The 25,547-nt window shown below is 45.1% G+C and overlaps 1 protein-coding gene across 3 annotated transcripts in view; it reads right to left on the bottom strand.

The window, feature by feature from the left end:
• The window catches only part of LOC119432958 (uncharacterized), a 118,171-nt gene that overhangs the window by 72,184 nt on the left and 20,440 nt on the right, over positions 1-25,547 (bottom strand). The window contains exon 1 of one of the 3 annotated variants that reach the window (XM_049656857.1): positions 8,374-9,329. The exons of 1 other annotated variant lie outside the window; for it this stretch is intronic. In XM_049656857.1, the coding sequence (XP_049512814.1) occupies positions 8,374-8,812 (439 nt within the window). In that variant the 5' untranslated portion in view covers positions 8,813-9,329. Of the gene's footprint in view, positions 1-2,158; positions 2,218-8,373; positions 9,330-25,547 lie in introns of those variants that run through there. One more of the 3 variants, XM_037700133.2, reaches the window with a different exon arrangement.

The following is a 25,547-nucleotide window of genomic DNA, read 5'->3' as shown; positions in this document are numbered from 1 at the left end:
ACCGACTGATAAAGGTTCATAAAGCTTGGATCAACCTAACAGCCAATAAGGCTCGGATCTAGTCCGATGAGGTTGATAAAGACCGATAAGGGTTGATAAGGGTTTAAACTGGTCGGATCAGGTTTCATAACATTGATACTGACACCGGGCTGCATGGAGATGAGCAAGTGGCACACAGCGTACGCATATTTAGACAACTCCCAGAGGAGTTTCTGCGTGAAATTTTATTTTTGTCATATGCAAAAATTCTTAAAGACAATTAAGAACTGCGGCACCGACAAAAAGAAGACGTTATGGATGCAGCTGGTTGACTTCTCCGGGTGAACGTTAGATGTATACAAACAGAACGATTACCACGATGATATGAACATTAATATCAAGTAGTACAGTGACCTATTTCTTATAGTTGCTCTATCTTTCGAGGTGTGGGATACAGATTTTATACAGGAGCTCCTTTCCCAAAACGTTATGTTATATGCAGCTGATTCTCTACAGAAACATTTTAACCGATGCGCTAAAGAAATGAGGACACAAGTAAACAAACGACAACGACGCACTGCTTGATTCTGTCCTCGTTTCTTTTGCGCATCAGTTATAATAAATCCGTTCCGATTTGCCCGGCTTGCAGTCTCTATACAGAAAATGTGCAGATAATAAAGAAGCACCGGCCTTCTTATTTTTTTTTGTAATAAAACGTTCCTTCGACATGTATTACTCACAATATCTGCTTTAGTTCGTTACACTAGAATTCTTCGTAAGAGCAGGTACTGCAGCCAATCGTGTGGCTTTGGCCACATTATCGTAGGCGGTCGGCCAATAGTAAACAGCTCTTACGAACGAAAGGTTTTGTGAATTCTGTCACTGAAACGCAACGACCGGAGCCGAGTTTTTTGATTACGGCCAGCGATGTTCGTATACCTCGGCTATTTCTTCTCGAGCAAGGCAGGTAAACAACCGTCAGTTTCAACACGCCGTCATGCGTTATCGCGCGCCAACGATTAGCATGCAGCGCTTCTATACGCTACGTCGGAGGTCGCGTCGCGCCTAGTTGCGTCATTTCCGTATAATGCCGAGCAAATGCAACCAACCATCCTCCGACAGGGCCGGGCGGGGTGCGAGGCAGCGCTTGCTCGGTGTGATGTGACACATACATCCGAATCGAAACTTGACGCTCCGTGCATATCGAGGCTCGGTGGTGGAAAAAAAAAAAGTGACCACGCAGTTACGCAGCTTTGTGTATTGACGAGCTTCAAGTGCGAATTACCGAATTATGCAAAAAAAAAGAAAAACATACAAAAACGCGTCTATTTACGTTTCAACTGTTTACCGCGTTTTAATGTAAGAACAGAGTCCGCATATGTGTCATAGCTTTCTCTCTCTTTCTTTTTTTTTAAAGAAATTAAGATGACCTATATTAATATACGACGGGTCTATGTTTATTAGAGGTGATTATATCACGGAGTTAGTTGTACACTGGATAACTAGCGATCGCGAGCATCGTGCTTCTATGCCAGCCCTCTCCGTATAAGACAATATTAAAGTTCATACTTTCGTACACAATTGTAAGTTGATTGCTTGAAAGTTCGTTACACAAAGTTGAAGCTCCATGCACCGTTGATTCGGAATGAAGGAATTCTTTTCTTTAACTGGTGCATAGTTTTCTTATATTTACAACAATGCGGACAAGCTAAAATGTGTAAAATATTACTAATGCAAGGTGATAGGCGGAGAAAATAAATAAAACCAAAAAGAGAGCAAATCAGGTAGCCTCACCTTACTACTGCTTAGTAGCACAATCTGCAATAGAAAATCAGTCCTATATATATAGTGTGGAGTAAGAACGGGAGTTCTAGATAGCAGATAACAACTCTCGTTCGTGCCAAGAGATCATTCTAGGTATCACTAGTAACCGTTATTGGCACGCAGCGGCCATTGAGCGCAACGCGCGGTAAGAATAAATGAATGGAACTAAAAGAATAAGGACCTCCTCTCGCGCCTCAGGAAAAAAAAAAAAAAAAAAACAGAAGCTGACACTTCTGTCGCAACTGCTTCTTGATCCGATGGCAGCCAGAAGACCACGAACTAGGAAGCATGTACCCACTCGCGCAGAAAGGAACGTCGACCAAACTTCATGCCCGTCGTTTTAGTATATACTCACTGCGGGCCTTGCAAGAGGTGCACACCGATCCCAGAGCTGTCTGCGTCTCACGACTCGCGAAGCAACGTTGAAGGCCCGCCACGGGCTCGACGTTGACAGCTTGTCGTGGGCGCTGAACTTGGCCCGTCAGCGCTGACGCCGGCGACCCCAACGCGGCGGCGGTCCAGGTGCCGACACCGGCGGCTACGCAACTTTGCTCCAGACCGGGCGAAGATAGATCCGCCGACGAACCTTGGGCGACCTTCGTGCACGCGTCGGGACTCTGGGCGTAGCAGTCGAAACACGGCGGCAGAACGAGGAGCGTCCGCGCGCAATGCCTCAGCTCGCGACATCGATCGGCGAGCTGAGCAAGCCAGGCCGCCGCGATGCTCGCCGGATGCATCGGATCGCAACGCCCGCTGCTGCCGCCGGATCGGACAGCGTCGTCTGCTGTCGTCATCCCCCGCCGGCGCTCTCGGGATGCGGCGATGCGCGGGAAAAGCCCCCGGGGTGACTCAGCCACGAGAGTCTTTTGGGCTCCCTTCCGCGGCCTCCGCAGCCGTCGTCTTGTCGTTCCTCGGCTCCGACCAGGCGCGTCCAAGTTGTCGCGAGTCGGCGGCGTCGCCTCTTCCCAAAGACGCGCGCTACGCTACAAAACAGTGGCCGATATCTCAGCGGACGCTGTTCGGAATGCCGACCAGGCGACAACGGCGTTTCCGGTCAGTCCCAATTATGCGACAACGAATGCTGTCGTTGGGTAACGCTGATAAGCAGCGGGCAGCGTTTATTACGCGTGGCTACGTGTCGGGACGTGGGCCACACAGATCAGCGTCATTTACCCCCTCTCTAATTGTTTTTCTGTTGCAAGTAAACTCACACAGCCACTTGAGGGCTGAAGCAATTGCTTGATGACGTAGCTCTTTGTACAAGCCATGTGGAAACTATGGCACTCAGTAGGCTCCTTCGTTCACAGAATGCTCATCCGGTATTACACGTATCAAGGTTGTCCTGCATTCTTCGAGGCGGAAGCTAGTTTAAGTAAAAGAGCTGCAATGTTAGACAGCTGAAACTCGTTCGCATAATTCAATAGCGAACTTCTTAATCACCAAGGGAGGGAGACAAACGAAATATTCAAGCTACAAGCAAGACCAATTTTCTAAATCCAATAACGCCCCAGGGCGGGCGCTATAAAGTTAGCAGTAAGGAGTCCCATCCGCGGATCGCGATTACTGGATGTAGCGCTTTGCATTATTACCGTTTTCCCATCGAAAATACGCAGTTAGAGTCTTTAGTTTCTTTTTGATGTGTAAGTAATAACACACACACACACACACACACACACACACACACACACACACACACCACACACACACACACACACACACACACACACACACACACACACACACACACACACACACACACACACACACACACACACACACACACACACACACACACACACACACACACACACACACACACACACACACACACACACACACACACACACACACACACACACACACACACACAAACTGCTTTGACTCGGTAAAGAATGCTTCGCATTAAGAAACAAACTTAAAAAAAGCAAAACAGGAACTAGATCGACACTGACTGCATATGCTTCAGCAGTAGACAATTTGCCACGAGCAACTAAAAAGCTCGAAACAGGCGAAATAATCACAAATAAAATTATTAATTTAATGGATGCAGCTGGTTGACTTCTCCGGGTGGACGTTAGATGTATACAAACAGAACGATTACCACGATGATATGAACATTAATATCAAGTAGTACAGTGACCTATTTTTATAGTTGCTCTATCTTTCGAGGTGTGGGATACAGATTTTATACAGGAGCTCCCTTGCCAAAACTTTATATTATATGCAGCTGATTCTTTTTTATCATTGATTCAAGGCGACAGGTTAATCATCGAAGTTGGCCAGCACTCAAAACGCATATATGTATACCTTTCTCTAGAAACTTTGTGCCTGCAGCTGTTTCCAAGAATACGGACACAGAATGTGCCGTGAAATACATTGCTGCGCCGTGAAATGCATTTTTTTCAAAGCGTGGAAACATATTAACTGAGACAGGAATGCATTTAACTGCAGATTTCGAGTGCTTATTCCTTGAAACTGATGCAAGACACCAACTTTCCCGCTGAAGGTTACGCTTTTCAGTACTGGCCAACTTCAATTCTGCAATTACAACAAGTAATGCCATTGATTAGAAAGTTAATTTGTTAAAGTTTGTTAATAATCGCACTGACCATCATCGCAGAAATTTGGATGCCCGTCGTAGCTATGAAGTTTAGTCAATAAAAAATTCTTATTTTCTCTCGAATCCAATAAGCTTAGTAATAACCTGAGACAGCCGTCGCAGAAACGCGCTATATTTTATTTATTTATTTATTTATTATTTATTTATTTATTTATTTATTTATTTATTTATTTATTATTTATTTATTTATTTATTTATTTATTTATTTATTTATTTATTTATTTATTTATTTATTTATTTATTTATTTATTTATTTATTTATTTATTTATTTATTTATTTATTTTATTTATTTATTATTTATTTATTATTTATTTATTTATTATTATTATTTATTTATTTATTTATTTATTTATTTATTATTTTATACAAAATACGCCTAAGGCCCTCGCAACCGAGGGTATTACATAGGGGGGGGGGGGGGGCACAAATACAACAACAAGAGAACACATGTGAAACTATACTAACAAGTTAGAATTTCGTATACAGTCATAACACTATGCAATACTATACAGATTGAAACAGCTATACAACCTGCACACAAATTTATTTAAAAAAACAAAAACAAAACGAGAATCATCATAGAAGTTAAAAAAAAACACTGATGCATAGATAGACTGCTCTATCTCCAGGATCGGTTCACCAAAACACCGAGATAGAATCGCGAGACACACACACACACACACAACACACACACACACACACCACACGCACACCACAACACACACACACACACACACACACACACACACACACACACACACAACACACACACACACACACACATATAACAGGAAAGGTTGAACTTCACAAGTACGAAGGCTTTTCTCCTCTATCAAATTACAACAAGCCATCTCAGCGAATCAAACAAGAAGATGAACGTTGGTCGTATCTTCTAAGCGACAAGGGCAGCGCTTCTGGACGATACCTGCGCACGTACTGTCAGACGCTTCGTTCCGTGAATCACAATATATTTTGCGCAGATATCGACCCAGACGTCAGCTTTAACTGATAAATTTGTGAAAATGAAATGCTATGTAGTATGAGCTCACGGCGAATCGCTACAAAGAAATTAATGTATAAGATAAACTCAATAAATTGTAAAGGAAAAACATTCGCGCTAGTGAGCTTGGAACCTACGCTCAGAAGCTGGCGGTCTTACTCACTGGGCTAAACACTCACGCTTAAAGATAGTGCATATATGCGAACCATATAAATGTGTTGTACCGGCGGTACAAAACAAATGTCAAAGGAGAACAGTTTGTATGAAGGCTTTGTTGAAGGATTTGGTCATCGTGGAATAAAAGCCATCTCTAGGACCCCATGTAGAGCCGATTTCGAGCATTGTAGACATCAGAAAAATTCCGATTTTGCGAAAGTTTAATGCCAAACACGCCACATCCCCGATGCGTTGCGGTGGTCGCAAGATGCGCCTTCCGTTGGGGCGTTCCTTCACTGACCGAAATGCCACCGATCTCTGAGGGCTCATGCTCTTCGCGTCCCGCAACACAGAGAGATAAGCAGTCAATGAGTTGATCAGGAGTGGTGAGGGATTGTGTGGGTCTCATCACGGTTGATAATGGTTCGACGCAGATGGATAAGGTGCAAAAGAGCGATAAGTACTTATAATGAAGCAGCAATTCTGATAAGGTTAATAAGCACCGATAAGGCTTGATGATGGTCGGATCAAGTCCGATAAGGTTGATATCAGTTGATAAGAGTCGGATTATGTCCTCTAAGATTGGTAAGAACAGATAAGTGCTGATAAGCATCGGGTCGATTGCGATAAGGTTGATACCGACTGATAAAGGTTCATAAAGCTTGGATCAAACCTAACAGCCAATAAGGCTCGGATCTAGTCCGATGAGGTTGATAAAGACCGATAAGGGTTGATAAGGGTTTAAACTGGTCGGATCAGGTTTCATAACATTGATACTGACACCGGGCTGCATGGAGATGAGCAAGTGGCACACAGCGTACGCATATTTAGACAACTCCCAGAGGAGTTTCTGCGTGAAATTTTATTTTTGTCATATGCAAAAATTCTTAAAGACAATTAAGAACTGCGGCACCAACAAAAAGAAGACGTTATGGATGCAGCTGGTTGACTTCTCCGGGTGAACGTTAGATGTATACAAACAGAACGATTACCACGATGATATGAACATTAATATCAAGTAGTACAGTGACCTATTTCTTATAGTTGCTCTATCTTTCGAGGTGTGGGATACAGATTTTATACAGGAGCTCCTTTCCCAAAACGTTATGTTATATGCAGCTGATTCTCTACAGAAACATTTTAACCGATGCGCTAAAGAAATGAGGACACAAGTAAACAAACGACAACGACGCACTGCTTGATTCTGTCCTCGTTTCTTTTGCGCATCAGTTATAATAAATCCGTTCCGATTTGCCCGGCTTGCAGTCTCTATACAGAAAATGTGCAGATAATAAAGAAGCACCGGCCTTCTTATTTTTTTTTGTAATAAAACGTTCCTTCGACATGTATTACTCACAATATCTGCTTTAGTTCGTTACACTAGAATTCTTCGTAAGAGCAGGTACTGCAGCCAATCGTGTGGCTTTGGCCACATTATCGTAGGCGGTCGGCCAATAGTAAACAGCTCTTACGAACGAAAGGTTTTGTGAATTCTGTCACTGAAACGCAACGACCGGAGCCGAGTTTTTTGATTACGGCCAGCGATGTTCGTATACCTCGGCTATTTCTTCTCGAGCAAGGCAGGTAAACAACCGTCAGTTTCAACACGCCGTCATGCGTTATCGCGCGCCAACGATTAGCATGCAGCGCTTCTATACGCTACGTCGGAGGTCGCGTCGCGCCTAGTTGCGTCATTTCCGTATAATGCCGAGCAAATGCAACCAACCATCCTCCGACAGGGCCGGGCGGGGTGCGAGGCAGCGCTTGCTCGGTCTGATGTGACACATACATCCGAATCGAAACTTGACGCTCCGTGCATATCGAGGCACACGCTCGGTGGTGGAAAAAAAAAAAAGTGACCACGCAGTTACGCAGCTTTGTGTATTGACGAGCTTCAAGTGCGAATTACCGAATTATGCAAAAAAAAAAGAAAAACATACAAAAACGCGTCTATTTACGTTTCAACTGTTTACCGCGTTTTAATGTAAGAACAGAGTCCGCATATGTGTCATAGCTTTCTCTCTCTTTCTTTTTTTTAAAGAAATTAAGATGACCTATATTAATATACGACGGGTCTATGTTTATTAGAGGTGATTATATCACGGAGTTAGTTGTACACTGGATAACTAGCGATCGCGAGCATCGTGCTTCTATGCCAGCCCTCTCCGTATAAGACAATATTAAAGTTCATACTTTCGTACACAATTGTAAGTTGATTGCTTGAAAGTTCGTTACACAAAGTTGAAGCTCCATGCACCGTTGATTCGGAATGAAGGAATTCTTTTCTTTAACTGGTGCATAGTTTTCTTATATTTACAACAATGCGGGCAAGCTAAAATGTGTAAAATATTACTAATGCAAGGTGATAGGCGGAGAAAATAAATAAAACCAAAAAGAGAGCAAATCAGGTAGCCTCACCTTACTACTGCTTAGTAGCACAATCTGCAATAGAAAATCGGTCCTATATATATAGTGTGGAGTAAGAACGGGAGTTCTAGATAGCAGATAACAACTCTCGTTCGTGCCAAGAGATCATTCTAGGTATCACTAGTAACCGTTATTGGCACGCAGCGGCCATTGAGCGCAACGCGCGGTAAGAATAAATGAATGGAACTAAAAGAATAAGGACCTCCTCTCGCGCCTCAGGAAAAAAAAACAGAAGCTGACACTTCTGTCGCAACTGCTTCTTGATCCGATGGCAGCCAGAAGACCACGAACTAGGAAGCATGTACCCACTCGCGCAGAAAGGAACGTCGACCAAACTTCATGCCCGTCGTTTTAGTATATACTCACTGCGGGCCTTGCAAGAGGTGCACACCGATCCCAGAGCTGTCTGCGTCTCACGACTCGCGGAGCAACGTTGAAGGCCCGCCACGGGCTCGACGTTGACAGCTTGTCGTGGGCGCTGAACTTGGCCCGTCAGCGCTGACGCCGGCGACCCCAACGCGGCGGCGGTCCAGGTGCCGACACCGGCGGCTACGCAACTTTGCTCCAGACCGGGCGAAGATAGATCCGCCGACGAACCTTGGGCGACCTTCGTGCACGCGTCGGGACTCTGGGCGTAGCAGTCGAAACACGGCGGCAGAACGAGGAGCGTCCGCGCGCAATGCCTCAGCTCGCGACATCGATCGGCGAGCTGAGCAAGCCAGGCCGCCGCGATGCTCGCCGGATGCATCGGATCGCAACGCCCGCTGCTGCCGCCGGATCGGACAGCGTCGTCTGCTGTCGTCATCCCCCGCCGGCGCTCTCGGGATGCGGCGATGCGCGGGAAAAGCCCCCGGGGTGACTCAGCCACGAGAGTCTTTTGGGCTCCCTTCCGCGGCCTCCGCAGCCGTCGTCTTGTCGTTCCTCGGCTCCGACCAGGCGCGTCCAAGTTGTCGCGAGTCGGCGGCGTCGCCTCTTCCCAAAGACGCGCGCTACGCTACAAAACAGTGGCCGATATCTCAGCGGACGCTGTTCGGAATGCCGACCAGGCGACAACGGCGTTTCCGGTCAGTCCCAATTATGCGACAACGAATGCTGTCGTTGGGTAACGCTGATAAGCAGCGGGCAGCGTTTATTACGCGTGGCTACGTGTCGGGACGTGGGCCACACAGATCAGCGTCATTTACCCCCTCTCTAATTGTTTTTCTGTTGCAAGTAAACTCACACAGCCACTTGAGGGCTGAAGCAATTGCTTGATGACGTAGCTCTTTGTACAAGCCATGTGGAAACTATGGCACTGAGTAGGCTCCTTCGTTCACAGAATGCTCATCCGGTATTACACGTATCAAGGTTGTCCTGCATTCTTCGAGGCGGAAGCTAGTTTAAGTAAAAGAGCTGCAATGTTAGACAGCTGAAACTCGTTCGCATAATTCAATAGCGAACTTCTTAATCACCAAGGGAGGGAGACAAACGAAATATTCAAGCTACAAGCAAGACCAATTTTCTAAATCCAATAACGCCCCAGGGCGGGCGCTATAAAGTTAGCAGTAAGGAGTCCCATCCGCGGATCGCGATTACTGGATGTAGCGCTTTGCATTATTACCGTTTTCCCATCGAGAATACGCAGTTAGAGTCTTTAGTTTCTTTTTGATGTGTAAGTAATAAAACACACACACACACACACACACACACACACACACACACACACACACACACACACACACACACACACACACACACACACACACACACACACACACACCACACACACACACACACACACACACACACACACACACACACACACACACACACACACACACACACACACACACACACACACACACACACACACCACACACACACACACACACACACACACACACACACACACACACACACACACACACACACACACACACACACACACACACACACACACACACACACACACACAATCTTGCGTGACGGTTGCATTATTCGGACGCTACCTCACACTGACACGCAGTTGCCCTTCCTGACAGGAAGAGCAAGTGCGTGTCAGAGTGTTCCTTTGTTTAACGCGCAGCGTTAAACAAAGGAATGTACGCAAGAGAGATGAGGATTATTGTTGTTGGACAATATAAGCCCCAAAGCGTGCGATATTTAAACGAAAAAGTGTAGATAGGGATATATCTCAAATAAAATTTCCAGATCTGTACGACTACCGAGGGGAATGTGCATTGCTTGTAAGAGCATTCAGAAAACATGTTGAAATTAACCTAGCACTTCTTATCGCTAGTATATACTCAGTGTTTTAGTATTAAGATTAAAGCAGTACATACTGCATAATGTATAGACGTACGCACGCGCACCGCTTTCGCAAGCGCGTCGTATTTCCCAGATGTGTATATATGAATACCTAAAATAATCCACTCGAGCTGTTTCTTTCTTTGACCCATATGTACCTCTTATCTCCGCTTAACACCCAAGCCGCCGCAGTACCATTGAGAATGAAAGATCTTGGGGATTCCGTTCAAGGGGAGGAATCACTTCAGTCCTGTGCTTGCCAACACTTGGGGTTTGTTGCGCGAGAGCGTTTGAACCATAGTATCTTTCTTAGTTGATCTTCGTTCACCATGCGCTGGTTACCTATAAGTACTTGCATTTTGTCCGTCTACTTATGTGAAGCGCCTTTCCCCCCGAGTGTCTCGACTTGTCTTTTCAACAGACTTGACTCTTCGTTGAAGCTGCAAATGCTATCTCACTTTTCCCGCTGTTATACAACTTTACTGTGGCGCCACTGGTTAGGGTTGACGCTAGCGAAAGCCTGCTCATTATCTTAAATATCAGACACACCCATGAGAGACTAGATCGTACAACTGTGAAGAGAACATGTATTGTGTTTTTGTCGTCGTTATGAGAGTCGAAAGCGACGTTTTTCGAACCGTGTTAGACAGGCTAAATTGAAGGCCATATTTAGAGACAAATATTCTTGCACCACGTGGTCTCACGCGTCGCCGGCTTACAAAGCAATGCAGGCGTTACTTCACTTAATGAAATCGACTGGTCTCCGTGACCGATATTGTAGGAGTGGTGGGCAGCCGCTCAAGTACGTACAGCTAGCTCCTCCCTCCTTCCCTCTCCTTTCTTTCTTTTCATCCCTTAACACCCTGCGTAGGGTAGCAAATCACACGAACATCTGGTTGAACTCCCTACCTGTCCTTTCTCTCCTCCTCCTTCATAATACTTCAGAGGTCTTTGTGGTACGACTTCCGGCGTCACAAAAAGAATCTGAGAGAAGCCCCGATATGCGCATCTTACACCCCCCCCCCCCCTCTCGTTAATGAACGCCGCTCCCCACTTAGGCCACAGCCCAGCACTCTCTAATAATAAGGGCTTAAGCTTCCTTTTTGTTTTTCTTCCTACAACGAAGCTTTTTATTTTTATTTTTGCCGGTGGTTCCGTGAGGCCGACTGTCAACAACAACGAGACTCAAGAACGCCACGTGCTGCACTCAGACGTACGATGTTTTCACTGAGAATCTGGCTGAAACAACAAAACCTGGCTGTGTTGTTTGTGCCTCGAGCTTCCCCTTGGGAACGATGTGAACGCCTTGTTACTCGAGGGGAAATACTCAATGCGGGCGCCAAAGTTCCCCACGCTGACGCAGCAGCTCTAGAGTCGTTGGAGCACTTTATGTTCTGCCATCGGCGTCTAGAGGGTTTTACGGCAACTCCTCTACACAATTCATCACAGCAGCTCCGTCGCGCGCCATAAATGCCAAGCTCACGCACAATAATTTTGCATTGTCAGCGCAAACGCATCACGAGCAAATTCGTCGTCTTGCACGGAGAGTGCAATCATGACAAAAAGTGGAAAGTTTTTGCTTGCTCTCGCATTCTAGCATCCAAACAATGTCAGCCAGGAAAGTAAACCGTAGTTGTTAATGCCCCGTCTTTGCTTAATATAGGTGTAAGAAATAAGTGAGGCGGACGGCGTATGCTTTAACGGCAAAGCAACCTTCGCGCGCCCCTGTGCACTATACAGGCCAAGATCCTTCATGATCAACGATGCGGATGAACATAGCGAATGCTCCGTACATTTTCCCTGGTGCTCCCATCTAGGGGCGACATAAAGGTTAGCAACCTCCCGCGCATTAAATTGGGCGCAGCGGTCTTTGCGCCTTCCCCTTCAATTTGGCCTAACGATGTCTCAAGTGGGACCGGGGGCGATCGCAGCCGCACAATCGCCGCCCATTTCGCGGCTGGTACAGCGCATGCAACAAGTTGCGCTTTGCACATACGCGTAAGAAACGAAGAGATGCTGGTCACGACAAAATGGCAAAGAAATTTACTGCCGAGGTACACACAACTTTAGGGTGGCACCAAATAATGGCCCAACTAAGGCGTATGCGATTTGTTTCTAAATGCTCTTCGTATCAAAGATAATGTGGATCCTGTCATATCTAACGTGTACAGTTAACTGAAAGCAGAAACAGTGCTTACGTTCATCTAGGCAAATCACTATATTCTCAATCCGCACAGCATATAGGCTTTGACAGTACTAGCATAAATAAAATAGCCGCGCTGTAGAGTGGCAGTCAACAGGTTTAGGAACTGCAAATAGTCAAGCGCGGTGCGTAGATCACGAGAATGGCACTCAAAAAACAGCGCGCTCGCTTTTAGTGGTAACGCTTTTTGTTAGTCCGTTCTTCGTTCTTGTGAGCCGTTTTCATGACGATAAAAAAAACACACTCAATGCAGATCCAGCGCACATGTTTGAATCTATGCGAAACGAAGCTTATGCAAAGGCCAAAGCGGTTAATTAAGTGATTTACAGTGAACGACAGACAAGTACGACACGCCTCAAGTAACATTTAGGGATTATGTACCTGTTGTTTTGTCACAGTGGCACATACCCATTACGCAGGATTGGAGAATCCGCCGAATATAATTTGCCATTCCATTAATTCATCAGCGTGCGTACCGAATGGCTAAAGCAAAGAGAGTAAAGTAAATGAAAGTATTCATGAAAAATACTTTAGATATATTTGTGAACCCACATTATACTTTCATGTAGGAATCGTACGTAGCGGAACATGCCCATTCTGGAGGAGTGGCCAAGAACCCAGTGGCACACAGTGAGTGGTTAAATCAAATAATATAAAATAAATAAAATAATCCGTTGAATATAATTCGCCATGCCATTAATAGATTGGTGTGCTTTAGAGGTGCCTGTAAGCCAACATTATTTGTGCAGGTCTTACGTAGAAAGTTATTATTTTTTTTTGTGGCGCAGAACAGAGCTGCATATACGAAGCCAGCATATAAGGTTTATATGAGCCACTCCTTTGGTACCTTGGTATAACCTATTGTATATATATTCACAAATATATTCGGCAACACAGCTGCCACGTTTAGGAAAGTCTGGGAGGGTTCACAAAGAAAGCTTCGCTTAAAAAAGTACGAACACTACGACAGATGTTCCAATATATATTTATAGGCTAACAAAACAACTTCACGCGTCTCTGTCAGTGGTATTATTCCGGGATAAAAAAGCTTCTGGTATTAACACCTCCCCCCTTCTCTACGCGCCGCTCGACTCCATGAATACAGACCCAGAGCCCGCGCTCACAACGTAGCCTCGATCGTACACGCTTGCTCACCCCGAACTTTGCTCCAGAGCATCGCGCGTTCAGGTCTCGGCGCGGGACGTGGGCGCAGCGACGTCGGAAGCGGCGGCGGCCTTGCTCCTCCCGCTTGGCCGCTTGTTCGATATCGTTGTTTCGACGCCTCTCCCAATTCCGCCCCCAACCTCGCAGCTCTCCACGCTTCCCCACCAGATGCGTAAGACGCTATCAATCCAGCCGAAGGTCGCGCGGTACGAGCCAGCCCTTTCGCCCTAGGCAACTCGCACATTCGGTTTCGAGGTTGCCACTGCCCACCTTGTTTTCGCAATTCTTCTCGCGAAAAGTTTTGCGCCAAATAATAAAGTAAAAATGAAAAAAAAATAAATAGAAGAAGTAACAGCGCAGAAAGAAGCCGACTGAAGAATTTATAACAAATAGAGTAAAGGGAGAGCGTAGTCTTTTAACCTGTGAGGGACCAAGTGTTCCCAGAAATTTGGCTCGATCGTAGGCGAGCGGAGTCAACATGCTGTCGGTGTTTACGGTCACCCCGGTTCTTCGTGTCTTAAGTTTCGTTTGGTTGGCACTAAAGTTTGCTCTTGCTCTTCGAAGTTGATCGAGTCTCTTCAATGTGATAATTGGCGATGATGAAGCAGAAGATAGGAGGCAGATAACAAACTTGGAAATATATTGCAGCGTAAATATTTACACAGTCAAATGCAGAATTTGCAGAAGAACACTGATGATAAACACAGAAGTAAACAGCGCCTTACTATTCTACTTTTCTTAAGTTAGAGCTTAGATCCCTACACACGACCAACTGAGTCTCACTGTTCGACCACCAAGTTGTTACGCCCTAGACTAGCGTTGCATCGTACGGAGTCTTACTGATTTATCAGTTTAGTGATTACAGCCTAAATTGAAAACATTGGGTTCCATACGTTTCAGTAAACAAATAAAACGGGGAGGTGGCAACCGGTGGCCCGTCTCGACATTTCCGTAGCAAAATGAGGTTACAACTGAATTTAAGCCACCAGCCACTGGATTATGCATAATTTATTTAGCAGATTTGTGAGACTTTAGTCAAGCATTTGGCGCTCTTTCCCATCATAGCTCTCTCTCTCTTCCTCCTACTGACACGCACTAAGCGATTCCTGGCCGCACGGGTGCTTCGAAGTTCTGTCGTCGCGTTTCTGCGTAATTTGTCAACAGGCCTGCTTTCATAGAATACCAGAAGTGACACGCGCACCTGCAATTCACAAATACTCCGTCAAAGGAGCGTTTCTGTGGAATTCAACGCTGTCACTACGCTGGCCTCTATGAGCTTTTGACGACTGGGCAGTTCTACCTTTGGGGAATTCTTGGCACGGTCTCGCGCACGTCATAGACCTTGTGAAAAGTTTTTCTTCTTTTTACTCCTCCTCCTCCTTGCCATTGTAGGTCCTTTACCGTAGGCACATAGACCTGACAAAAGGGCCTGCGAAATCATCGCCCCCCCCCCCCCCCCCCCGCCCCACACACACACACACACCTTCGGTGACGGTGTCAGCGTTCCCACATTCATGGGTAGGGATCAGCGGGTAATTACCCCTGCATTCGAGCGCTTCACGCACAATCAAATACCGTGCAGAGAGAGAGCCGAGAAAGTGCTAGTGTGAAAGATGCGGCGCGTACCCCTAAAAACTTGGTTTCACGCGAACGTCCAAGTGCGCCAATTGAGAACCTTAAGAGCAATATAATCAGAACCATGCGGCGGTGCCCTTTACCTTCAAGCTTTACAAACGGGTGTGCTAGCGAGATTCATAAATCAGGTAGAATTAGCTGAACTGTCAGAACAGTTCAGCGAGAGGAAGTGTTGAATCGTGAAGAAGGAGACTTGAGATTGGTAGAAAAAAAAAGAGATATATGACACCAAAGGAAGCAGAAACTCATAGTACTCATGGTACAATAAGGTCAGCACAGGAATTCCCATGTTAAAGCTTCATGGAATTTAAAAAATAGCCTGTTGCAGGTAACATAATTATATAGTAATTGAGCTGGATTATTCAGAGGCGGATATTACTTGCACGCGAAATCGAAACACATATTAAATTGTTAAGAAACATCCACTAATGTTTTTTTTATTAATTACTTTATGGCACATATTGCAATTTATGAATTGAAGCCGGTGAGATTGCAAGGCGTATACATTTGGAATGAATTTCCAGAACGACGCCAGTTTGGAGATATGCGCTATTGCGGTAAAAAGGCACTATTGTTCAACTCTTTTATGCATTGAAGCGCAAAAGTAACAGGAGCACCCATGTATTTTGTTCCACAATTTGGGAAATAATATCTCGAAACTGGTGTCATCCTGGAAATTCATTTCAAGTGGATGCGTCTTGCAAGCTCAGCACCTACAATTCGTAAATTGCAATATGCACGGTAAAATACTTAATTAAGAAGTTAATTAGTGAATGTTTGTAAATAAGTTGAATATGTGTTTCGATTTCTCGCGCTAGTAATGTCCGCCTCTTCTAAATATCCAGCTCAAGGACAAGAATTAAGCCATCTGCCACAGGTGATTTTAAAAAATTCAATGGAAATTAAAAAAGATCCCCCTGTATACTGAATGATATACACCCCGTACTCACGCTTAGACATAGTTGCAAAGAAGAAATGGAAGTTGCACGTCTAACTGGGGATCAGGTTCGAAGGGCTGTGCAATATATATCCAGGAGAAATGCAGGAGATGACGGATTATAACACTTGATCCGCTAAATGATGGAGGGATATTCAACTCGAACACCCTGCGACGCGTTATACGCAATGCCTCATCAATTCAAGTATACCGCAGACTTGGAAGGATACCAACGTAATATTAATCCATAAGAAGGGAGAAATTAAAGGAGTGAACAATTATATAGAACCATTAGCTTACTGACTGACCGCGCTGGCACTGTAACGGCCGAGGAGAGAGTTACGGATGGTAGGGACGCGCCCGCCACTTATAATGAACTTATTAAACACTTGTATCTCTCGCGGCGACAATACCCTCCTCCTCACCCCAAGCTCACCAGGCCTCAGGCACTGAAATTCAGACTTCTGCAGACAGAGACCTATCCCAATCTGTTCACGTTACATGCGATATATCCGGAGATTCACACTGACGATGCGTGCCCATGCTTGCGGGAATAGATCAACACTTTCGCACATGCTCTGGGGATGTATCTTCGTAGCAAGCCCTGACCTCAGCTCAGCTAGGTGGGAGGCGGCTCTCCGCAACCCACTCCTGGCTGAGCAACGTTGGGCTGTCCAGCAGGCCCACGATGCGGCCGGCAGGCTAGGCCTGTCGGTCCCGACGTGGGAGCGGCCCGCGACGTGCTAATACGCGTTCTGCAGGACTGAAACAATAAACGTTATTCAATCAATCAATTAGCTTGCTTTCCGGAGTTTACAAAATGCTAAAATTTCGAACAGAATCGACGCATACTTGACTTCAGTCGGCCCGGAGAACAGGCGGGCCTAATAGTCAACAGCAGATGATATTCATGTCATTAATGAGGTAATTGGAAAGCCTGATGATGATGAATTTGTACACCTACACTGATTTTTTTATCTTAGCATAACTTTTAAAAAACGCCTGTGGCAGATAGCACTAATTGAGCTAGAATTATAAATGAGGCGACATGTCTTGCACTACAAATCGAAGTGCGCAATTGACCAAATAACAATATTTCAATACTTAACTTCGTAAATAAACACTTTAAGAAATATATTGGAATTGACGAAATGGAGTCAGTGAACGCCGTTAGAGTAAGTTCTGACACTGCACCGGTTTTGAGATATTTATTACTAAATTGTGCGACGAAATGCACTGCGGTTTCAGTTAAATTTTTTCCTGCACTGCATAAAAAAGACGCTTTCTGAAAAAAAAAAGGTTAGTGGAAGGACATTACATTTTGCCTCATCAAAATTCGTTTCAAGTGGACGTGCTCTGAGAATTAACTCACCGGCTTCCCTTTATCCATCGCAACATGTGCCTAAAGTGATTAGTTAAATGTCAACTAATGAAAATGTGCTAACTATATAACTAAATAATGTGACATTGTATGCAATTATACTAATTACTGTCTACCTCCCAGAATATCTGATCTCAGGCAGTGCCAAGTCACGATCGGCCCCTTACAGATATCCATGAATACAAAAGTATAGTCAGTGTATAGTCAGACGAGTGGGACCGTATAGAAAACACTCAATTAGTTTAATTGTCATTTTGAAACAATAGTTTTCTTTAATTTTAGAGTACATGGTTTATTATTAGACGAGAAAAGGATTATAAGAATGCTACTAAGTTGAACTGCGTACCAAAACCTCAGCGTCGGCACGTCAGTGTGACGTGACGAATTTCAAGGTATCACGTATTTGGGCGGTTGTGGCCAAGTGAAAGTCCTCGAGTCTTGCTAAATTGAGTGTTTGGTTTTTTTTTCTTCTTTTTTTTACAATACAATGCAGTCCATCTTTACCGATAAAAAAAACATTGCCGCATATCTGCTTGCTTCGCTGCAAATGACGTCGAATGACGACAGTCTTCTGCCGCCCATGATACGTAACACCCTCTCTTCTCCCCCCTCCCACCGCTCACGGTCTTCCCCTCCCCTCTCACTCCTCCCATGATGGATGAAATGGAGGTTTTGCTGAATCAAATTCAAATTTCCCGCGTTCGCCTTGCTCTCGCACCATCTGTTGCGACCTTTTATTACTGTTGGTTTAAAGCTGGCTACAGAGCCGCGGCTTCAGTCGGCTTGTATTTAACGCGTAGCGTCTCTTCGACACCACTTCTAACACGTTGATTTTTTCATTTACTAACGTAAAAACCAGTCCAATGTGTATTCTTAATTAAATGAACGCTGCGGATCACGGTTATGTACATATATTTTGCCTCAAAAAGCTAGTTCCACGCTTGTGAAATCTGATGAAACAGGGGAGCTCTGCAAGCCTGGGTGTATAGCGTAGACAATAAATGAAAAAAAAAAAAATGGGTGTATAGCGTAGTGGGTATAACACTCGCCCCAGGACCGTGAGTACCCGGGCTGAAATTCCGCACCTCCCTCTCTCTTTCTGTCTCTGTCTTTCTATCTGTGTTTCTCTCTCTTTCGCTCTATCTGTGTTTCTTTTTCTTTTTCTCTCTTTCTTTAAATGTCTCTCGCTCTCATTTTCTCTTTCTCTCACCCATAGCAAGCTCTGTTACAATCGTAGGTACAACGCAATCATATTGTTCCCATAAATGGATTTACGACACGCGTGCGTGTATAGCGTTACGGGAAAGTGAAATCTATATCAGGAGAAAGCTGGAGAGTATCGGAGATGGAACAAATGCGTACTCTAAATCGTGATGTGGTGTTGTCTCTTGCTGACGGAGTAGGTGTGGGTGACGTTCCACATCTTCTACCTGTCTGTGGAGTGCAGAGCCGTGTACTGATTCCAGGCAGACCCCCCGCTTTGTCTCCGCTGTAACAAGGTTGGCTACATTCGTCGCAACTGCAGAACCCCACGTTGTGAAGACTGCCGGCGCTTTGGCCCCACAGCTGAAGAATGTGTGGTAACATACGCCGACAAGTTACGACATAGGACACAACCTACAGATGAATGCTTGCAAGATCACATAATGGATGCCACGGAGGTTCTCAACGCGACCGAAGATGTTCCATCTGCCGCGGAGACCAGTTTTGCACCAGCAAGTCTCGTCTAGATGTTAAATACAATGTAATCGCAGAACCGCCCAAGGACAAGGAAGGTAGCAAAGCGACAGATGATCAGTCCAAGCAACAGTGCAATGAGGCGCCCGTAATCACACAGCCAGTTCCTGCCCAGCAAGCTAAAGAGGCAGCCGATAATGAATCATCTGCTACACCCAAGCTTCTCGACAAGTGCCTTGTGCTGGTAGAGGACAGACGAAGTAACGCGGATACATCAATTCCGAAGCGCCGTGCGACAAACACATCAGAGACAAGCACGGACAGCGACACGACCAGCACCACAAGAACAGCACGTCGCTGCAAGACATCGAAACACTCAGGAAAGTGCCGACGATCACGGTCCAGGAGGCCTGGTGGGGGTTCGGAGGGAGGCTCACCATTGCCCTCAAGGACCTACCACATAGATCATTAGGTCCGTATAGTGGTTAGTCACCAAGACGCTGACACAGCAACTTCTCTTCGCAACTTTGAATGTACGGGGCCTTAGGTCTTTGCAGAAACAGGCACGGCTTCGCCGGCTTTTATCTAGGCATCACCTTGACTTTGTCGCCATGCAGGAGACGAAGATTGAGAGTGATGGCGAAACAGAAAGGGCCTTGCGACCTTTTCTGTCTGAATATAATGTTTGCGTTTCACACGCTCTTGGTTTATCCGCGGGCTGCTTCCTGTTTCTGAAAAAAAAAAGCCTACTTTGTTCAGCATTTATTTACCATGTGGACGCTCAAGGCCGATATGTATACTGCGATTTTGTGTTGCAGGGTCTGCCATGGCGAATAGTTAATCTCTACGCATTCAATGACGCTGCCAAACGAATTATTTTATTTGATACTGTGTCTAGTCTACTGGACTGTGAACGCTGCATTGTGTTAATGGGAGATTTCAATTGTGTATGTGACCCGAGTGATCGAAGCGGGATTAACATCCAGCGAGACAGGAGTGGTGAAGTTTTGTCTAACGTGATAGAGAATGCAGGGCTCATAGATATAGGAGCGTCGGGACAGGGTTCTTGCTCTTATACACGAATTCAAGGTCACTCTTACGCCCGCCTTGATCGAATTTGTCTCTTCATCACTCCTCTCCCGAGCACTGTCTTGTAGTACTATCCCAGTTTGGTTCTCTGAACATTGTATGGTTATCGTAAAGATTGGTGAGAAATCTATAACCTATTTCCGACCACAGTGGGCACTCTGGAAACTTAACTCTGAGCTTCTAAATGATCAGGAATTTATTAATCGTGTGCGTATGGCCCTAACAACTTGTTTTTCTATAGACTTGCCATTATTTGCTGCTTGGGAACTCTTTAAGCAAGAGGTTCGCACAGTGGCTATAGAAATTGGGTCGGTGAAAGCCCTTTCTAGAAAGAATGAAGAAAAAATGCTTCTCAAGAGCCTAAGTAGCATTTACGAGATGTAATGCGAAATACCAGGCACTTACATAGAAGACATAGAAAATATTAAATGTGAGTTACAAAAGTATGATGCACTGCGTTACCGAGGTGCGCGAGTTCGATCTCGAAGCAGGCGTGCTTTGCACTCTGAACAGCCAACACGTCAAGCTTTACTTGATGAGCGACGTCACGGTATTTCAAAAGTAATTTCTGAAATATACTCCAAAGGTAGTCTTGTAACAAATACGAATGACATAATTTCACAGTTTGAAAGTTACTACAATGCTTTGTTTAGTGCACCTCCCGAAGATCATGATGCAAAAGAGAGTTTTGTGTCTCTAGTAAAACCTTTACAGAATGAGGAGTGTGCATTCATCAGTGGTACTGTTACCATCCAAGAAATTGAGCTAATTATTGATCAGCTGCCTTTATCGAAAACCCCCGGCCCTGATGGACTTTCAAGCGAATTCTACAAAGCGTTCAAAGGAATTATCAGTTCCTTATTATTGCATATATATTTATTACAAGTTTAGAGTTGGACGCCCTTCCGAAATCTTTTTGCAAAAACCACACAGTTTTAATCCGAAAAAGCTCAGATAAGGAAAAACTGCGTTTTGTTGAAAGCTACAGACCAATCACGTTGTCAAACGTTGATTATAAATTTTTTGCAATAGCTTTATCTAATAGATTACAATTTGCGATGTCGATTCTCATTGGTTCCCATCAGACGTGCGGAATTAGAGGTCAATCAATTCAGACCAACATACATATCACCCGTACACTTCTTGAGTACTGTTATGGTTCCACTGAGCAGCTTGCAATGCTCCAAGTAGACCTTGCTAAAGCTTTTGATCGAGTCAGTCATTCCTATTTATTTTCTCTTCTGGAACACGCCAATGTTGGCTCCCTTGTGCTTAAAGGCGTTAGGCTTTGCTACACCCATTGTTCTACTCGTTTAGTTATAATGGCCATCTCTCCAAACCCGTTGCTATCTGCTCTTCGGTAAAGCAAGGATGCCCGATGTCCCCAGTACTCTTCGCCCTTTACCTGGAACCACTATGCTTAAGCGTAATTCAGTCAAGTTCCATCCATGGCTTCAACATACTGGGTAATGAGGTTAAGGCGTTAGCTTACGCAGATGATCTAGCGTTTTTCTGCACAGATAAGCCCAGTGTTGAAAAGGTTGTAGCTACAATAGAGAAATATGGCAGCGTTTCGAGGAGTTGCAAAGCCTGCAACTCCTAGAAAAGCTTAGGCTTATGGTTCGGCTCCTGGTGTTATAAGCCAGAACAGTTTGCAGGCTTTAAATGGACTGATGTTCCGCCAACCTATTTTGGCGTGCCGCTAGACGCATAAATATAGGCGCGCACTATTGGAAAGAACGGGTTTCGGCCTTGCAAAGTTACGCTCAGACATTCGTTCCATACCGCCTTTCTATTTTCGGCAAGGCTGAAGCCTGCAATAAGTTTTTGGCAACCAAAATTTACCACGTATTGCAAGGCTCTACATTCAACGCTTTAACCGAATTTTTGCAACTTTCACATGGTCCTCCACTTTTGAGCCCATGAGGCGAGACAATGTTTTTAAAGAGTTAGTGAGGGTGGGCTCGGCTTAGTGCATCTTTACGTGCGGCAAATAGTGTCTTGTTTCTTCTTTTTTCGCGATGCTTCGCGTCCTATAATTCGGTCATTCATACAAGTAACACTTGTTGATGCTTTGCCTGATTTAGTTGTTTCTTCAAATTTTTCTTGGCGTTTATGCTTGTTGGGGTTCATGCAAGAGGTGTACTTGGCGGTTCGTTTCCTGACAGTTCGGTTTTCCACTGAATACTTGTACTTCGTGTTACGTAAAAGGTTCTACAAAGATTCACTGTTCATGCTATTTCCGCTTCCATTTTACCGATCACTATACATTGAATGGCCAGGCCACGATGTACTAAAATTGGTTCGTAAAATTTATATATCCCCATGCTGCAAAACATTCTTTTATAAACTACATAGTGAAACGTTACCGGTAAAAACATGGCTACAGAAAAAAGGTATATTTGTGTCCTCTGTTAATTGTCGTCTTTGTGACGTGCCAGAGACAATTGAACACTGTTTTATTGGCTGCAAAGATTCCATTCTATTTTGGGATATCCTCCAACGGACTCTAAAGAAAGACTTTGAAATCAACCCCCATACAGTGCGATACCTGCTGCCGACCTCTGATCACTATGTACCTTTTGACAAGCTTTTTCTCATGGGAATGCACAGTTTGTGGAAGGCGCGAATGATGGACCGCAACGTCGAACCGGTTGTACCTGCAAAAGTACATTTCATCCAGATGAATGTGCATATAAAACATACTTATGATGGATTTGATGTTCAACCGGACTGGTACCCCATTTTGGTGAGGTGCTTAGCCTTATTTCAAAGCGGAACAGTGCCTCTTCTCTTTTTCTGTGTGTGAATCATTGTGCCCGCCATCACTATGCACAATTGGTGAGTGTTTTATTGGATTATATGTCAAAGTAATAAATACCATGAAAGAGAAAAAAATGCGGGCATAGCCTAGTGGCTATGACGCTCGCCTTCGGACCGTGGGTACCCGAGTTCGAATCCCGCCTCGCCAAGGAAGTTACTTTTCTTTATTGATCTCGCTGTCTGTCTGCCTCTCATTCTTTCTCTCTCTGCACCTCCTCTCCTCATGCTTGCTTTTGACCGGGCGGTTGAACCGAGAGACAGACGGACCAAGTTTTTCGCGTTTAGGTAGCCCAAGAAAGACTATTGTCTTTAAAAAATATCTAAATTCGAGCAGATGCCGTCAAAATTCATGGCGTCATGGCGGGCTGGTGCGGTACCTTGAAAACTTCGTCTTTGAAGCTTTTTGCATCTTTTGTGGCTCACCAAGCTTCGCCTCGCGGTAAGAGTGGGTTTTTATTGGAATGGACCTTTTTCCAGTAAGCGACCCCTCTAGCGGCCGCCACTTCAACTAAATTTGACGGGCAAGACACATACGCTCCCGCCGCTTCTCGCCTCTACGCAGAGCATGGTAGCGTTTGACTAGTTTGACCAAGCAGTCTCTCGAGATGGCCGTCCCTGCTTATTTTTCCCCTTTTGTCGCTTGTGTTGTTGGAGTAACTTCTCATTGTCCTGCTCTAGCGTGCGCGTATTTGCTCACGTGTAGTAATAACAGATTTTACATTTACCGACGCGACGGCAACAGGCTGATGCGACGTGCAGGCCGTTTGTAACCAAGATTTGAGAGATGCGCCAGCCTTTATTCTTCAACAGCTTGGTCAGTACTTTGATTTAACTGGCGAAGGCATGTGTGAGCGTCAAACGCGCTGCGGCAGGACTTTCTTCAGGATAAACTCGACCGTCGTTTGGAGTGGCTCGACTTGAAGGAGGCGGTCAACAGACGCATGCACGTACGTGCTTGCCCTCAAGAGCGGGCATGCAAGTAGCTCACCATGATGAACAAACAACGTGCAAAACTTCTGCACACGTACTGCGAGTGTACTGCAGGGCAAGTGTTGTTTTATCTCGAGATATGTATCGTATATGGCATGGTACTGGGGAATAAGTGGACGCAACACAGTACGAGGGGGCAGTAAGCAGAAGGTAAGTGGACGCAACACGTTGTTTTGTCAGGCGCGTAAAGCTTGATTTGCCCGCAAAAAGCAAGACTCGCGAGTTTTGTATAATGTGACACCACGAGTGTGTCGCCTTTGGCCTCGCACGAGGCATTCTGATCGGTTGTGTGGCGAGATTCTTCTTTTCGTTTGGCCCCACGTAACCGTACAGCTATTTCCGCCCGCGTGTGGTAACAGGTTCTTAAGCCAATGGGAAAATCCGTGCGGTATACCTACCAGTAGATTAAAACATCGCCGTGACTTCCGAGTCAGTCGTAAAACGATAAGTGCAATAATCACAGCGCTAGTGTCATGCTGTTACCAGAACTCAGGCTTGCCTCACTCAGCAAGAATCGCGTGATAACTCTGATAACACAGGGTACTTTTTTTTATTTGACCGTGCGCTCCACTCCAGTACAATACGTTAACCATTCCACGCCGGTTTGTGAAATCGACAGTACAGCAAGTGCCCGGCATGAGATTCATCGCAAACGCTGCGCCTACCGCTCGAGCGTTAATTGACGTAGTCGTTTTCATCGACAAAAGTGCTTGCAGTCTTTCCCACGAACTGCTAAGTATTTCCTTGAACCAATATTCTCGCCCAGAACACGAGAAAAATTATTGTTCAGCCCCTCAAGCTCAGAAAATTACCGCGGATCATGCAAGGGTTCACGCACTCACTTCGCACACCTGCCCTGCGATAATGGCGGCGCGGCGTGGAATGCAGCATGAGGCAAGGGTACGCGCATGCGCATAGCTGAATTGGAAAAAGGTCCATTGTCGAAGGGTAATTGATGTATTAATACAGCTCGAAGCGTTTTTTTTTCTCTTTAGGGACTCTAAATTTAATAGGCAGGAAGTCGGCAGTAAAGACCAGACGGGTCTATAGCTGATATTCTATAGACGAGGGAGGAAAAAAATTTGAGTTGCGTAGGTCATGTATTATTTAAAACAGATAACCAGTTAATAATCGAACATAACCAAAAGTGCTCCAAGGAAAGGGAAATGCAGTCTAGGACGGCAAAAGATTACGTGTTGTGATAAGATTAGGAAAGTTGACAACGCAGTGACGACAATCGACAACGAAAGTATAGAGATCCCGGAGGCCGCAAGAAAAGGATAGGTAGTCGCAGCACGTACGCACAGTCGACGAGTCGCATAAGTGCGGACTACAAGTGTAGATTGCACATAAAT

Source organism: Dermacentor silvarum, chromosome 1 (genome assembly GCF_013339745.2).
Source record: "Dermacentor silvarum isolate Dsil-2018 chromosome 1, BIME_Dsil_1.4, whole genome shotgun sequence".
Classification (NCBI taxonomy): Eukaryota; Metazoa; Arthropoda; class Arachnida; order Ixodida; family Ixodidae; genus Dermacentor; species Dermacentor silvarum.
Note: the sequence above shows the minus strand (reverse complement) of the source record. Positions and strands in the feature narration are given on the sequence as shown.